Source organism: Pararge aegeria, chromosome 15 (genome assembly GCF_905163445.1).
Source record: "Pararge aegeria chromosome 15, ilParAegt1.1, whole genome shotgun sequence".
NCBI lineage: Eukaryota > Metazoa > Arthropoda > Insecta > Lepidoptera > Nymphalidae > Pararge > Pararge aegeria.
Genome location: NC_053194.1, coordinates 622,754 through 638,038, shown reverse-complemented (window position 1 = coordinate 638,038; position 15,285 = coordinate 622,754). Strand labels below are relative to the sequence as shown.

At 37.0% G+C, this 15,285-nt stretch overlaps 3 protein-coding genes across 4 annotated transcripts; 2 read left to right on the top strand and 1 right to left on the bottom strand.

Annotated features, from left to right (window-relative positions):
• The first annotated feature begins 6,007 nt into the window (after positions 1-6,007).
• LOC120629763 (regucalcin-like) lies at positions 6,008-14,832 on the top strand. 2 transcript variants are annotated; one of them, XM_039898791.1, is made up of 5 exons: positions 6,008-6,232; positions 10,523-10,700; positions 11,131-11,340; positions 12,169-12,381; positions 13,691-14,832. In XM_039898791.1, the coding sequence occupies exons 2-5, from the start codon at positions 10,541-10,543 to the stop codon at positions 14,029-14,031; spliced, it is 924 nt and encodes a 307-aa protein (XP_039754725.1). In that variant the 5' UTR covers positions 6,008-6,232; positions 10,523-10,540; the 3' UTR covers positions 14,032-14,832. The 2 variants fall into 2 exon arrangements, with proteins under 2 accessions (XP_039754725.1, XP_039754724.1); XM_039898790.1 differs by having other exon boundaries at positions 6,009-6,232; positions 10,538-10,700.
• Positions 6,417-9,378, top strand: LOC120629761 (protein ALP1-like). The gene is made up of 2 exons (XM_039898788.1): positions 6,417-6,931; positions 8,292-9,378. Exons 1-2 carry the CDS (start codon positions 6,606-6,608, stop codon positions 9,184-9,186), a joined length of 1,221 nt encoding a protein of 406 aa, XP_039754722.1. The 5' UTR covers positions 6,417-6,605; the 3' UTR covers positions 9,187-9,378.
• Positions 7,021-9,532, bottom strand: LOC120629762. The gene is made up of 2 exons (XM_039898789.1): positions 9,378-9,532; positions 7,021-8,167 (listed from the first exon to the last, which is right to left on the bottom strand). Exons 1-2 carry the CDS (start codon positions 9,511-9,513, stop codon positions 7,278-7,280), a joined length of 1,026 nt encoding a protein of 341 aa, XP_039754723.1. The 5' UTR covers positions 9,514-9,532; the 3' UTR covers positions 7,021-7,277.
• Positions 14,833-15,285: the final 453 nt, after the last annotated feature.

The window sequence follows — 15,285 nt, the reverse complement described above, 5'->3', positions numbered from 1 at the left end:
TAACACGAACCGCGCTGAGTGCAAGACGTGAGACAACATTAATTTTATTAGTACTTGCTTGATAATTATAAGCACAACAGATAAATGCTCTTGACTTTCCACTAGCACGCGCATGATAGCGCTAATCAAAATTTGAAGTCACAATCATACTAGCAACAGAAAGCATTGGTGAAATAAATGATTTGGAAGAAATTTCATGATTTCAAGCTCTACATAACAGAACCGTTCATCACTTAAGCCAATCTTGATACGGTTTTATAGTGTCACAGATTCCAATCGACGAATATTATTTAAGAGAATCGTAGAAATTATCTTGCACGAAGTAGCTAGGTTCGTGTTCTCACGCCCCGTGAGAAGTTTACCTTAGAGTATATGCTAATATTAACGCGAGCGCCATTTCTCCGTAATAATCTCAACCCATGCTAAATTTTCAGAAGATATTTTTCGAATGTTTATAAACGTTTTTGGCTGTGATTCGGACGTAATTTTGCAGGTTTGGAGTTATGATTGCGCGCCATATTGTCTAGTTGAGGGCTAAACACACGTATTGTGCAACTAGCTGTACGCTTGGCTTAGTTTCCTTTCCGCGGGCACTACTAACTAATTACTAAGGACTAAAAAGTTACCGACATTCGAGCTATCTCAGTGCCAAGTTTTATCATAATCAGTGCAGTGGCTAATAGATAGACCACAAACCAGATAACAAACACTTTCGCATTCTGATCTATAATTCTTTTTAACATAAATTCAGACAATATGATTGTTTTTGTAAAATTATAAACTTAATATATTTTCATCAAGTAAACGTGTAGATACGTGTGTTTAGTCCAGGGTGGGGTATTTTATAAATAGATTTTCAAAATTAACAATGCTTTTTCTATTTACAGCTAATTGTACATTGGTATTTTTGGTATTACATATTCTGTGGGCGTTTTTTCAAAGGCATTTTTTGTAAAGTAAATAATAAATGATTGTCATAAAAGTACTGTAAATCCGCCCACTGTTTTGGACCCTCTTCTAAGAATTATTTTAATTATAATTGATAAATTATATATTATAATTGAATATACATATATTAAATAAGTACACGTACGTATGTATTAAATGTAACTGTAACTATACTATGTAAAGCCAAGTAGGGTAACCTTCCTTTTCATAAAACTTTGACAGTCTGCGGAAAGTTAGATTATATTGATATTTTTTTTTACATTATCTTACAAAAGCGCGTCTGTCCTGTTGTGACTTGCTTCATTGAGTCTTATTTAAATGCATTGGACATTTATGAGGTCTTCTTAATGTCTGACCGATCCTTTTATGATATACCTATGCCAATATATATACCTTTTGCCTGAAATTAAATGATACAATTTTTCTAATAAAAATAAAACTTTTTTTGATTGTCAAAGTTGCATTGAAAAACAAGGATCCAAACTTGATGGTAACGAAAACTTTTTATTGTTTGTACAGTGCGTTGTTAAAAATATATTTAAACGAAAAAAACTTAAAAAAAAAAGTAGTGTGATGTTTAAATGTAAAGTCATTCGGTGTTTTCTCAGTATTAGTTTTAAAACATTAGGAGTTAGATTTTTTATGTTAGTCGTTAATTAATGTTTACCTAAAAAAAATAGTTTAACGTTACCTTTTTAAGTGTACCGTCAGTTACTTTTTTTTTATATCGTCACTCTCCTCACGCAGGGTATTTGAATCTTTGTGATTTATTTCCTTTAACGTCATTTAAATAGATAGTAATTATTTTGTGCCAAGGTTTATTTAAGTAATGTCGTGTGTTAAGTACTGTTAAGTCAAGTTAACTCTCTAAATTATCTGGACCCTAAAGCTCTGTGGGATCGAAATCGTTACATATCTTCATACCAGTCAGTTATATTACATATAGTTAGTCATCAAACTTAACATCGGCGTTTGCTTGAAACTCATTAATGTACGAACAAACGTCATGAGACGCTCTGAAGGTAGCCACTGACGTCTTTTAATAAATCCTACTAATATTATAAATGTGTGTGTTTGTTACTCAATCACGAAAAAACGGCTAAAAGGATTTGGATGAAATTTATCATGCATGTACCTTTTGACATGGAAAAGAACATAGGGTACCTTTTATCCCGGGAAATAAGAGAGTTCCCGGAATAAAAACCTTAATCCACGCGAACTAAGTCGCGGATATCAGCTAAATAAATATACTACCACTTCCTACAAGTTGTTCACATGACAAAAATATATAAAGAATAAAAATAGATATAACAGGGATAAATATTTTTACCACCTTACATAATATAGTTAAATAAGAATTAATTCGAGTAGGTTCTTTGGCGATAAGTAAACGACCGGAACTGAGGGATAGCGCCACCGCGTCGCATCGCTTACAGTTGCCATAGAGTGTTCTTACCAATGAATAAAATTCATGGGCTGTCGACATAAAACTTAGATCTCAAAACGACTCAGTTCACCAGCGCATTTGAGCCATGTACTTTCAATGCCACCTCTGTTATATACAACGTGTAAATGAAAACCGAAATAATACTTCGGAGGCTTTAGAGGTACGTTATTTACTGTCACTGAAACTTATCTAACAGTTCTTGAGTAAACCGTTGCCATAGTTTTTAATTAAAGAAATCAGATACAGCCCTTACATCACATGCAAAAGTAAAATTAAGTGATTTCTTTAAGGATTTTTGCCATATTACCACGTAGGGAAAATAGTATGTCAGTAATTTTGTAAGATTTCTAAGGGCAATGAATTGCTATAGGCTTAAATGATCACAAAATCTCAACAGATGGCGGTAACGTAACGATTTCAATGTCACAGCAATTATTAGGGCCCAACAGTGTACGTCAACGTACACTAATGTGAAAGCAAAATTGTTTGCCATTATGTGTACTTGTGTTGTGAATATATACTAACTTATGGATAGGTGTGCGACTGCACGGAACGGTTGTACGGAGCTCAAAGCTTAACGTAAAGTCCGCCTTTGGAGTGTATTTTGTATTTTTTTTTTCCAAATTCCATTGAATAAAGTAAGCTGATTTTTTTCAACTGGTCGTTTTATTTTGTTGCCAGATTCCTTACCTAAGTGTCACAGAATTGTTTCGGCGAGACTGAAAAAGAGCTCTAGGTGTTAAACATTATATTGGGCGTCTTATTAGGCCGAGAGGACAAGATTGCAAGATTGAAGTTTTTTTCACCATTCGACCATTTTAGCTTTGCAGTGCCAAACTAGATTGCACTTTATTACTCCGAACTGAAGGTCGATAGTTATCTAAGCCTATCACGCAGAGTGATCATTTCTGTATCTATTAAGAAGTCTGCTGGTATAATGGCTGGTGTACACAGTGCGAGCTAAAATAAGAGTCAGTTGTTCGAGTAGCAGTAAAGTAACTCGCAACGGACCTACCTAGTACCTTCATCCGAGTTACTTCAACATTTTTAGTTTAGCTCGCCTGACACTAACTCGCACATGGCAGTAGCTTGGACATCGCTTGCATCGTTCGGCAGTTGCTCGGCGCAGTGCCTACGCGTGGCCCAGCAGCAACCAGCAGATCACAAATAAAAGGGAGTTCTAGAGTTCTTGATGCTTTTTACGTATAGTTCTCGCGTTTTTACCTAAAAAAAAAGGGTGTCAAACTTCCAATAGCTAAGCTAGATAATTTTTGAGCAAATCAAAATTTGATGCTTGTTCTGGACGCATGCTTTAACTGAAATTCTTAAGAACCGTAACCGCTCGAAACTCTTTGGTTTGTCACAGACCAGTACATAGTAGCCTAAAATAAAAAAAATATTAAAGTGCTTCGGAATCAATCTCCAGAGCCACTACAAAAAAGGTAAAATTTTAACAACTCTAAATATCTTACAGCCTAGAGCTCTTTAGTTCTAAAGAACACTACTCAAACAATAACATATTTATTAGCCAAGCCTAGAACACTCGTACTCTAGACTGCATATCACATGTCAATTTTAATATCGAAAGAATACCCTTTATAAAGTAAAAGTTATTTTGGTGACCCTTAACATCCCACAGCCTAGAGGTCTGTGGTTTCCGATAGAACGCTACCTAACACTATAACATAATTTAAAACCAAGCCTAGAACACTTACTTGAGACTGCATATCACACGTCAATCCTCCTAGTGTCTTATACAGTCTAAAGTACGAGTGTTCTTGGCTTGAAATGTTAGTTAATAAAGCAAGTAAGAAAATTATGAAGTAGGTAACGAAGTATGTAAATAAAGTGAGTAAGTAAATATTACACGTAAGAAAATAAAGCAAGTAAATTATATCTATAAATAATTAACGTTAGTATATAATGTAATAAGTAAGTAAATAATATATGTTAGTATATAATCTACGTTATCCTTTAAATATGAAGTGTTTTCAGAAATAAATTTATATTATATTATATATTTATATTATAATATATATATTTTATTTATATATTTGTATAATTTTAAATCTTATTTATTGCACCACCAACCTCTTTTCTATGTTTTTTCCTTTTACGCCATTGGTTGCCTGGAAGAAATCGCTATGTAGCGATAAAGCCACCAAATTGTACTCTTTTGATATGTATTTATATCTCTGTAACTCTTTGGTGTACAATAAAAGTGTATTCATTCATTCATTCATTATTATTTTATGCAATTATTTTGGAAAATCAATTTTCACCTTCGCTGTGGTGGTTTTAAAATTTATTTATAAGGACTTTTTTATTTTTTTATTATAGTCTACGTACTGTTCTGTGAGAAACTAAAGAGTTCCGAGCGGATACAGGTCTAAAGAATTTTTCATCCAAAGGTCTTTGAGTGGGATTGGATGTTTTGGGATATTTTTTTGATTTTTTTTCAGTTATTACGACGGAACTTTTCTTAAAAAGTATCAAGAACTAGAAGTCTAAGCGGCATGCGTCCAGAACAATCATCGAATTTCGATTTGTTTGAAAATTATCAGCTGTCGGAAGTTAGCAGATCATTTATTGACACCCCATTTCTTTATAGGTAAAAACGCCAGAACTATTCGTAAACTATTCGTGAAAAGCATCAGGAACTCTAGAACTCAGCTGCATGCGAGAACTCCCTTCTATTCAAATTCAAATTCAAAAATGTTTTATTCATGTTGACCTTATTACAGGTAATTATGAAGCGTTCATACATTTAACATGTTACCCTAATGTGATGGTGATAACAGCATTCGTTAACTTAAAACTAAAGCTCCACAACAAACTTAACCAGGTTTTTTTTGTTATCACCATCTCGCAGTCTAGTTAATGTTGAGCATGAAGTAAGAGCAATTCATACCCAAGCTTTTTTATCATACCTTAATATTATAATAAAATTTTTCTATAAGCTTACGTTTTATATAAACTTGGAACTTATTGAGAGACATCTCAAGGATTTCATCTGGTAATTTGTTATAAAAAGATATACAATTACCCTTAAATTAATTACCTACTAATTTTATACAGCCTAGTAAACTGCACTCCAAGTTTATTTTTACTTCTAATATTAATATTGTTAAGGTCCACTTTCTTTTTAAAATTTGTTATATTTTTGTGTACATAAATTTAATTTTCATATATGTATTGATTATGCACCGTATTGTATGCATTTATTTGTGATCTGCTGGCAAATGCTCTGCTAACTCCACCATCACATTTAAAATGGCGCGCATAGACGGCCGTCAGAAATTTAAGATTCATGGATTTCTTTGCCGTGGGGTGAGATCAGCTCAAAATGCAATTGTTACTACCCCTCCCCTTCCCGCAGGTGTCGTACGAGGAATAACCCGTAAAAATTCACGTACCTACCAGCTATCACTTATCATTGTATAAAAAGGTAAGACGAGTCAGACTTCTGTCATGCGAGTAGCTGCGTAATGTCCAGCCAGTAGCTTGCACTGTGTAAACCAGTCATAAGTTACGAAACAGTGCAAGTTCTTTATCGGTCGTACGTACAAAGGTACATTCGTTGACGGGCGCTAGCTAACGGCTAGTGTGGTATTTATTACTGCTACGAAGTTGACCCACGCTAGTGTCGGTTATCATACAGTAAGAGAATGTACTGTATACGTGCAGAATAACAACTTAAGATTATCGTATAACAATTGTTTACTTAAGTAGATACTCATTAGATAATTAATTATTGTTTATTGAACAATTGTTTAAGTACCAGAGATACACCTCTAAGATATCATTTCAACAATAACAGCGAAACCTTATTCAAATGTAAGTAGACAATCATTTTTAATTTACTTACGCGAAGTTATTAATCAGTTTAATTCCTAACCTTCATATTAAATAATAAAATTAGTTAGAGCATTACCAATCTTTCGACAAAAGGATTAAACTAATCTCTAGCGTTAATAAATAATTGATTTTAAATATTTGGGAAATTCTATACCTATTGTAAGGCTCAACTCACACTGGCGCAGAGTCGAAGCGACGCGACGCGTCATGTTTTGCACGGTGACGCGCGCCTTCGCGAGGCGACGCGCGTCTTCGCGAGGCGACGCGCGATTGTGCGCGACGGCGCGTAGTGACGGAACCAGTTCAGAGACTTTCGAACATTCGTGAATGGTGCTCGCTCGACAGTATTATAATGGTTGATATCGATCTTATCATGATTGCTCTAATATCAGAAGCTGAAGAGGAAGAAAGTGAATTTACATCAGCAGCTGAGGATAGAAAAATAAAACGAAAATTTTGGGTTCACGAGTTATGGAAGAAAAGACATATACTTGGCGAATTCAGAACACTCTGTAGTAATGATTTAAGTCTGGACCCAAGATATTTTTATGATTATTATAAAATGGGTTTAGATAAGTTTGAAAATTTGGTAAATATTTTGAGGCCTCACATCCAAAAGCAAGAAACAAATTTAAGAATACCTATTTCCGTTGAAGAGCGGATATCAATATGCTTGAGGTAAGTACATTTTTAAGCTAGCTTAGATTTCCATTCTATTCTATTCTAGCATTAAAATAAAAATAAAAAATGTAAATTGATTAGGAAGAGTCAAAAGCATTTATTTTAATTTACATAGATTTATTTATCTTTAATTTTACGCGCATTATTAAGTACACAAGGACAGTTCTTCGAAAACTGATACCATGCATATCTACCTATCACATAATTTTAAGCTAAAATCTACATCACATTATTTCCGGAAAGTACAGGCGTAGGTATGACAAAAAATAAGTATTTATAATTTTTTGGAGAACCGTCCCTTATACCGTAAATCATGGCATTAAATCAGTCATACATAACGTCATTAACTGTAGTCATTATCACCATCCCTTTGTTGCCGCGTCGTCGTCCCAATCGGCAATGGTATGTATGGTGAAGGTGGCAGGTCGAGATCTTCCATACGATCTTCCACACGATATCTCGAAGAAGTGCTATTTTCGAACTGATTAGGGATTATGCTGTTGCTACTGGATGACGTTTTTGACTGCATTGAGTATGTGTTAGAAGGAGTATAAATGGTTGGTAGCTGTGTTGTATAATACCCGGTATTTGGCTGCATTTTATAAGTGTTGGAATTAGAAATACAGTTAGTGGAATTAGATTGTAGCTGAAGACTTTCTGATTCGGTTCGTAGTTCTGTTGTATAGCCGATGGATGAAGAAGTATTTGCTTGCGTTGAGTTGATATTAGTTGTTTCAGGTTGAAAGGTGCACATTTCATTCGAAGCAACTTTTATTTCCGCGTCAGTTACTAAAAGCAATATCTGTCGTTTCAGTAGCACTTGCATTTGTATTGGCATCCGTTTAACCGTTTTGGACATAGAGAGAAAAAAAGTGTCCGTTGGATCTTCTTCTGTTTTCTTATTTTCCAAATATTGTGCGAATAACATTTGTGATAGTGGTTGTGACTTCTTTCGAGTAGTATCGGAATGACTGGATAATTGTGATTCGGGTCGAGATGGCGACGCAACGGACAAGTTTGTGTCGGTATCAGTGTTTACGTCATTTTCTTCGGAGCTCTCTAAGTTAGACGTCTGTGGTTTGTTCTGCAAGTATGGTTTTAAAAACTCCAATTCTTTTTCAAATCTTATTGGCTTATCATTTGATCTAGCAGAACCACTCTTAAACTGTCTTAGCCTAATTGCTTTCTTGTAACAATCTCGAATTCTTTTCCACCGCTTTTGACACTCTGCCTCTGAAAAAGGAACACAAAATAATTTTTAGGAACACAAAACAATTATCGTAACACAAAACAATTGTAACTCTTATTTTAATTCAATAAAATGTATTATTATATGTGTATTTTTTAATTGTTACAGATTTATGACTACAGCAATTAGCTTTCAAGCCTTAGCTCAAAGTTATCGAGTTGGATACAGCACTGTTTTAACAATTGTACATGAAGTTTCCGCAGCAATATGGAAACATTTACAGCCAATTGTCATGCCGAAGCCAACACAAGAATTATGGACTAAAATAGAGGAGGAGTTCAGAACCATATGGAATTTTCCTAATTGTATAGGGGCAATTGACGGTAAACACGTCAATATAAGAGCTCCCTGGAATAGCGGCAGTTTGTACTTCAATTACAAAAAATATTTTAGTACTGTCTTGTTAGCTGTTGTTGACGCAAAGTACAAATTCATTATTGTTGACATCGGAGCATATGGACGTAACAGCGATAGTGGCATATTAAACAATTCTAAATTTGGACAACGATTACAAAATAATACGATTGGTATACCGCCTAATAAAAGGTTGCCAGGTATGATAGAGGAAATGCCACTTGTTTTTGTAGGAGACGAAGCATTTCCCTTGTCCGAACACATCATGAGACCATATCCTGGAAATCAGGTGTCTGACAATCATGATAAGAAAATTTTTAATTATCGCTTAAGCCGAGCAAGGCGCTTAGTAGAAAGTGCTTTCGGAATTCTGACACAAAAATTTGAGGTTTTTCAAAAAAAAATAAAAATGCAACCAATGCATCTTGATTCTATGATTCTTGCATGCACATGTTTGCATAATTACGTAAGAGAAAATTACGAACTCGAAAACTTGGAATTGCCAAGTGATAGTATATTACAAGATATACGGTCAGTCGATTACCATACTATGACAAATGCCATGGTGATCAGAGAGACATTCAAATCTTATTTTATATCCGAGCATGGGGCAGTACCATGGCAAACTGAAATGATCAGACGATGTTAAAGAAGTGATCATAATGTTACGTAAATATAACTGTGTGTGTTTTGTACAGACAACAGCACGTCAAGTGTAACACTTGCACTACGAAAGCCGCCATTAGCACGAACGGAATAAATACGAGCTCAAGGTCAAACTGTTACGTTTGACGTGCTGTCGTCTGTACCTAAATGTAATAATAATTATATAGTACTTACCAGAAATTTGCATTTCACCGCTTACTTTTTGCCAGGCATTTTTCCTACAATTTTTATCACTGTAGGTTTTCGCCTTGACGTTAAACAGACAATCATACTTCTGTACTAAATAAATTAATTTTTCATCTTCGTCCATTGTCGTCGTAGTTCAGCACTGTCGTCCGTCCGTTGTGGTCGGCGTCTGACGCGTCACTGCGCCTGAGTACGCGCGGCGACTCGCGAATCCGCTCGACTCCAGCCGAGCGTCGGAGCGCGAATGCGCGCGTCAACGCGCGTCGACGCGCGCTTCCATATTTACATAGCACAAATTTGTACTTAAATAGTAGAACAATAAAGGTGAATATGCTTTAGGCGGAGAAATATGACGCGTCGCGTCGCTTCGACTCTGCGCCAGTGTGAGTTGAGCCTAAGAGATTTGGTTCAAGCAAGAAATGTTTCCAGATAATATTGTTTAGCACACTAAGTAGGTACATAGAAAGTACACTGAACTTTGTGCTTCATTGAATGCTGTTATATTTTTTTTATTTGAAGTCCTTGTATTTAATAAAGTTGCGGTTGTCCTCGTACATTTCTGATTTCATCCCCTATTGAAAACATTGCTTGGAAGGTTGCAGATTTTAATTATTTTAATAAATAAATAATGAAATTGAATAAAGAAAAGTTTCGGGGCTCAGGCACTTCTTTTTCTCTCACTCACTCTAAATTACTTGTCTACTTCTTGTCGAAGTCAACCGTTATATAAAAAAAAAGTCTATTTCATTTATCATACGAGCTTAGCTAAGGGTCAGTTATTTCATAATAGGTAAAATTTCATTTCTATCCATTCGGATTGATATAAATTCTCACTACTTACATATTGGTATATGTACATATATTTTTTTATTCCACTACAAGTTAGTCCATGACTGCAATTTCAACTCGTGGTAAGTGATGATGCAGTCTAAAATGGTAGAAGGCTAGCCTGATACTGAGTACAGCAGTTATTATTAAACCATACCCCAGGGGGAACAAGTTAACTACCATTTTATACTACTTACATCAAGGGCTAACGTGTGAAAAAAAAAATCACTAGGTACTCGTAATAGGTACAGGCAAAGGCAGTTTTGCTAACACAAGTATAAAGAGCTCGATAACGTATTGTTTAGTTATTTCCACCGCAGAGAATGCCAGTGAGTCTGGTGGAACCGATCACGGCGCCCGTGCTGCTGGGCGAGGGCCCGCACTGGGACGAGCGGCAGCAGGCGCTTTTCTTCGTCAGCATCCTCGAGTGCACCATCCACAAATACGTGCTGGCTACCAGACAGCACACCAAGACCAAACTTAGTAAGTGTCGATTTCAAGGTCCCTCAGTGCCAGTGATGACTTACGGCTCTAAAATCAAATCAGAAATAAGGAGATCCGCGATGGAGACAGCTAAACTGAGATTGTCTCTGCGTGATCAAATCAGATATGAGGAGATCCGCAGAAGAACTAGAGTTACCGACGTAGCTCAATTCAACTCAGGTTCAGCTGTAAAACCGTAGGTAGGTAACAAAGGCTATTTTAGAATTCCTCAAGAATTGTTCGTGTGCTTCTTCGGTATAAAAACGATCTTAAGTCCGATTCCGGAATGAAAGCTTATGTGCTAAACCTTATTATTCAGATCAGATCAGAGAAAATCCCGGGACCTCACACTTAAAACCGCTGCCCTAGGGAGGTCGTCGAAACAGAGATATTAACGCATATACCTATAATATAAATATTGGCTTGCCAGATGGTCGCGTCGGATTCATAGTGCCAGTGGAAGGTACCACGGACCAGTTCGTGGTGGGATTGGAGCGTACCTTCACCGTCGTGCAGTGGGATGGAGCAGAGGGCAGCGCAGTCACCGTGCTGCGGGAGCTGGGCACGGTGGACACGGACGTGGCGCCCGTCACACGCATCAATGACGGGAAGGCTGATCCCAGGGGGAGGATATTTGCAGGTGACCTTGCCAAATTATACCGACATTGTTGCAGAGTTTGAAGGTTTGTTAACGTGAAAGGAGTTCACGCAGCGACTGAGTAACGTATTGACGTCAACGATTATTATTACATCCTTTCAAACAATTAAGTATGTAATACAAATCTATCATCGCCAACCCATTACATTGACGGCCGATTGGCGCAGTTTCTGAGCCCAAGGCCGTGGGTTCGATTCCCACTACTGGAAAATGTTTGTGTGATGAGCGTGAATGTTTTTCAATATCTGGGTGTTTATATGTATTAGTCTAAGTATTTATGTATATAATTCATAAAAATATTCATCAGGCATCTTGGTACCCATAACACAAGCTACGCTTACTTTGGGGCCAGATGGCGATGTGTGTATTGTCTTAGTATCTATATTTATTTATTTATTTTATTTATTATCGACCTTCTATACCGTACAGGTCTTCTCTCGGAATACGTAGTGTCGGCCGCTAGCAGAGTGCGGTTTGGTTCTTCACACTTCCTTGAGAACATTATGGAATAGGTACTATCAGGCATGCGGTGCCAAGGATCGAAGCCTAGTGGCTATTAGGCTATCACCGCTCTCTTTTTTTTAAATCGATACACAATTATCTTCGCAGACATCCATCGACACACCTTGAATAAACAAAGTGTATTTGGGCGCCATTTTTCTAAAATGGCGGCGCTATTCTAAAGTCATGATTTTTTTTTACCATCTCTCGAAAGTCAAATTACTGATGAAAAGAAGAGCTAATCACCAGCTATACAAAGTTTATTAGTGAGGCTATTAACGTCTTACACCCTCGTGAATTATATTCCAGGTACCATGGGCTACGAGGAGCCCCTGGGCGCCATAGCGCCCGACCAGGGCTCGCTGTACCGCGTGGACGGCGGCGGCGTTACGAAGCTCTGCGGCGGCATCGGCATCTCCAACGGCCTGGCCTGGGACCTGCAGAGGAAGGCCTTCTACTACACCGACACCTTCGAGTACAACATCCGCAGATACGACTACGACGTGGACACGGGGGAGATCTGTGAGTGTCTGTTTCTGCCTTTTAATGTAACTATTTATTGGCTTTAATAATGATTATATATCTAGCTTTGCCCGCGTTCTTCGTCGGCGCTTATACTGTTTTACACAAATCCCGACGGAACCGATTGACACTGAACGGCATGTTGCACCTGTTTAGTTCATAAAAAAAAAGAATCCAACACAGAAATCTTATAATAATAAATAGATATAAAGCTTCGAACAACATCTTAAGAAGCTTTCGCTTGGTTGTTGGATCAAGGGTCGGATACAGAAGGCAGTAGTCCTTGAAACGGCGCGTATTGTGAGGAGCTTCCTCACTCTGGAGCCCTGACCGCCAGTTGCTTGGGCATTGGGCAGTCAGCCCCGCAAGCGGAGGGTGGATGTATATTATTAAAAATAAAAAGAGTTTTTTATCAGCATTGTTAAGAATTGAAAAAAAAAAGGAAATCAATAAATGATAGAAAATATATATCAACAATACACATTGTGCGGTTTGGTGACGGCAGATCAGAATACAGTTGTCACCTCACCTCCTCATCCCTCGCGTGCCGTACGAGACGACAAAGGGAATATAACAGAGAACAGGTAGCAGCGTCCTCTGTGCTACTACTAGCATCTACTGCGATCACCATTCCGTTTGCCCAGCGTGCTGATTAGGGGAATACCCTCTCAACGGGAGAGGCTTTCCAGCAGTGGACTTTAGGCTATTGATATAAGTGAACTATAACCTATAAGCTATTAATAGTCCACCACGCTGGATTGGTGTTATCAAGCATATATTTTCTGGGATTCGAACTTGGCCCACTGAAAGTGTAGCCGAAGTCCTAACCACGAGGCTATCATTGCCGTCACTACTTAGATACATAAGAGATCAATAATAATAAATAAATAAATATACTAAAACAGTACACACATCGCCATCTAGCCCCAAATTAAGCTTAGCTTGAGTTATGGGTTCTAAGATAATTGATGAATATCATAATTATAATACTTGATCTTATGCTTATAATATACAGATAAACTTCACTGAAAACAGTCATGTTCATCACACAAAAACTGACCAGTTGTGGGAATCGATCCCACAGCCTTGGACTCAGACAGCAGGTTCACTGCCCTCTGCGCCAATCAGCCGTCATTCTATTCGAAGCTATATATTATTCCAAGCTGAGATTCATTCGAAGATTCATTCATTCATTGATTTATTTGAACGACCTTCAGTAATAAAGGAACTACAATTGAGAAATAAAAAGGTTATAAGGGCAGATGCGCTCAGTAAATTGGTTTTATTAATTTGTTGTATTTTTTTTCAGCTAATCCCAAGCACATTTTCGACCTGAAAAAGAACAACATCCAAGCCGGCCCGGATGGTACCACCATAGACAGCGACGGCAATCTTTGGGTAGCTCTATTCAGAGGCGGCGCTGTCATCAAAATCGATCCGACCACAGGCAAGCTGCTAGATAAAGTGCCCATACCCGCGCATCAAGTGACGTCCGTGACATTTGGTGGCCCCGACTATGACATACTGTTTGTAACTACAGCCAGTCTGGAAATAGAAGGGGTGAAACAGAAATACCCTTGTGGATGCACCTTTGCGGTGACAGGATTGGGCGTTAAAGGGTTGCCAAATGCTAATTTCAAGCTGTCGTAATTATGAAGATATTAGTTCCTGCACACACGTAACGTCGAGCTGAAAACCCTTAAACTTGTCAATGTAAAATACTACCAGGTATACGGTACACCCATATAAAACTGTTTCATCAATCTAAAGATGATTTTACTAGTTTAACCTTCCTATTGTAATAAAATAGAACCGACTAAGGCCAGTGCCTACAATAATAAAAAAGTACAAAAAAAAGCTATATACATAGAATTAAGATCATACAGAATCCTCATTCAGCTATTATTGCATGCAGCGCATTGTGACCAAAAACAGTGAAAACGCCCCACGAATATATACTTACTGTTAAATATCGCAATTAATAGATACCACTCAATACATTTTAGTTATTCGCGTAGTTTTTTAAAAACAGCCATGTTGTCATGGCGAAAAGTATTGTACATTTTTTATTTATTAATCTCAGTGTTGTTGCAGAATTGCGCCCCAAATTAATCAATTAAATCCAAAAATTTCAGATGCCAGATTAGGAGCCTTATCTGTAGAGAAGTGTAGTTACTGCACAACACTACTAAATTTATAGGTTTATGTATTTATATTAAAATTATTTACTTTTTTGTTTTCTTTCATTAACACAAAATATAATGTGTTATGTACTTATGTCTACTTTGCACATCAGCGTTGAGCAGGTGATAGTGCCCACGTGGGGGCGTGGCAAGGCTATTAAGCTTGGGTACACGTATTTTATAACGGCTTCCAGATAGTAATTTTTAAAATATCACTTTTAAGTGATTCCTTAAATGATTGTGGATAAATAAACGGTTGTAAAAATTGCTTACTTTTTATTTTTTCCAGTTCCTTCAAGATATTGTGCAATTTAAATGTTTTGAATAAGGACGTTATAAAAATAGAAAAGAACCGCCACCATTTTATCACATAGTACCTACCTATCTGTAATAGAATTAAGAACGTACAGAACCCTCATTCAGCCATTATTGTATGAAGTACATGGTGGCCAAAAAAAGTGAATCGCCCCGCGCACGATTTCACACTCGCGGAATGTTGCTAGCTCACCAACTTTTCTAATTTTCCCCATTTTATTGTAAACGTTTAAAAGGTTCGAGGTAAAATACTAACAGTCAACTGCTAAATGGTATGAAGTGACTAACCGCTTGTTTGAGAAACACTACGAAAGTAGTATGGTTTTTGATGCTTCAATATTAGACTAGTTCACGGTTTCTGAATGTTCTTAATTCTGTGCTATCAGTGATACTTGATCGGTAAAAT

What these genes read in the sequence shown, in the direction of transcription:
- LOC120629761 (XM_039898788.1), top strand. Translation starts at nt 6,606, where the DNA reads ATGGTTGATATCGATCTTATCATGATTGCTCTAATATCAGAAGCTGAA. An exon ending in CGGATATCAATATGCTTGAG is followed by an intron (nt 6,932 to 8,291) that starts GTAAGTACATTT and finishes TAATTGTTACAG; the next exon opens with ATTTATGACTACAGCAATTA.
- LOC120629762 (XM_039898789.1), bottom strand. Translation starts at nt 9,513, where the DNA reads ATGGACGAAGATGAAAAATTAATTTATTTAGTACAGAAGTATGATTGT. An exon ending in CGGTGAAATGCAAATTTCTG is followed by an intron (nt 8,168 to 9,377) that starts GTAAGTACTATA and finishes TTCCTTTTTCAG; the next exon opens with AGGCAGAGTGTCAAAAGCGG.
- LOC120629763 (XM_039898791.1), top strand. Translation starts at nt 10,541, where the DNA reads ATGCCAGTGAGTCTGGTGGAACCGATCACGGCGCCCGTGCTGCTGGGC. An exon ending in GCACACCAAGACCAAACTTA is followed by an intron (nt 10,701 to 11,130) that starts GTAAGTGTCGAT and finishes TTGGCTTGCCAG; the next exon opens with ATGGTCGCGTCGGATTCATA. An exon ending in CGTGGACACGGGGGAGATCT is followed by an intron (nt 12,382 to 13,690) that starts GTGAGTGTCTGT and finishes ATTTTTTTTCAG; the next exon opens with CTAATCCCAAGCACATTTTC.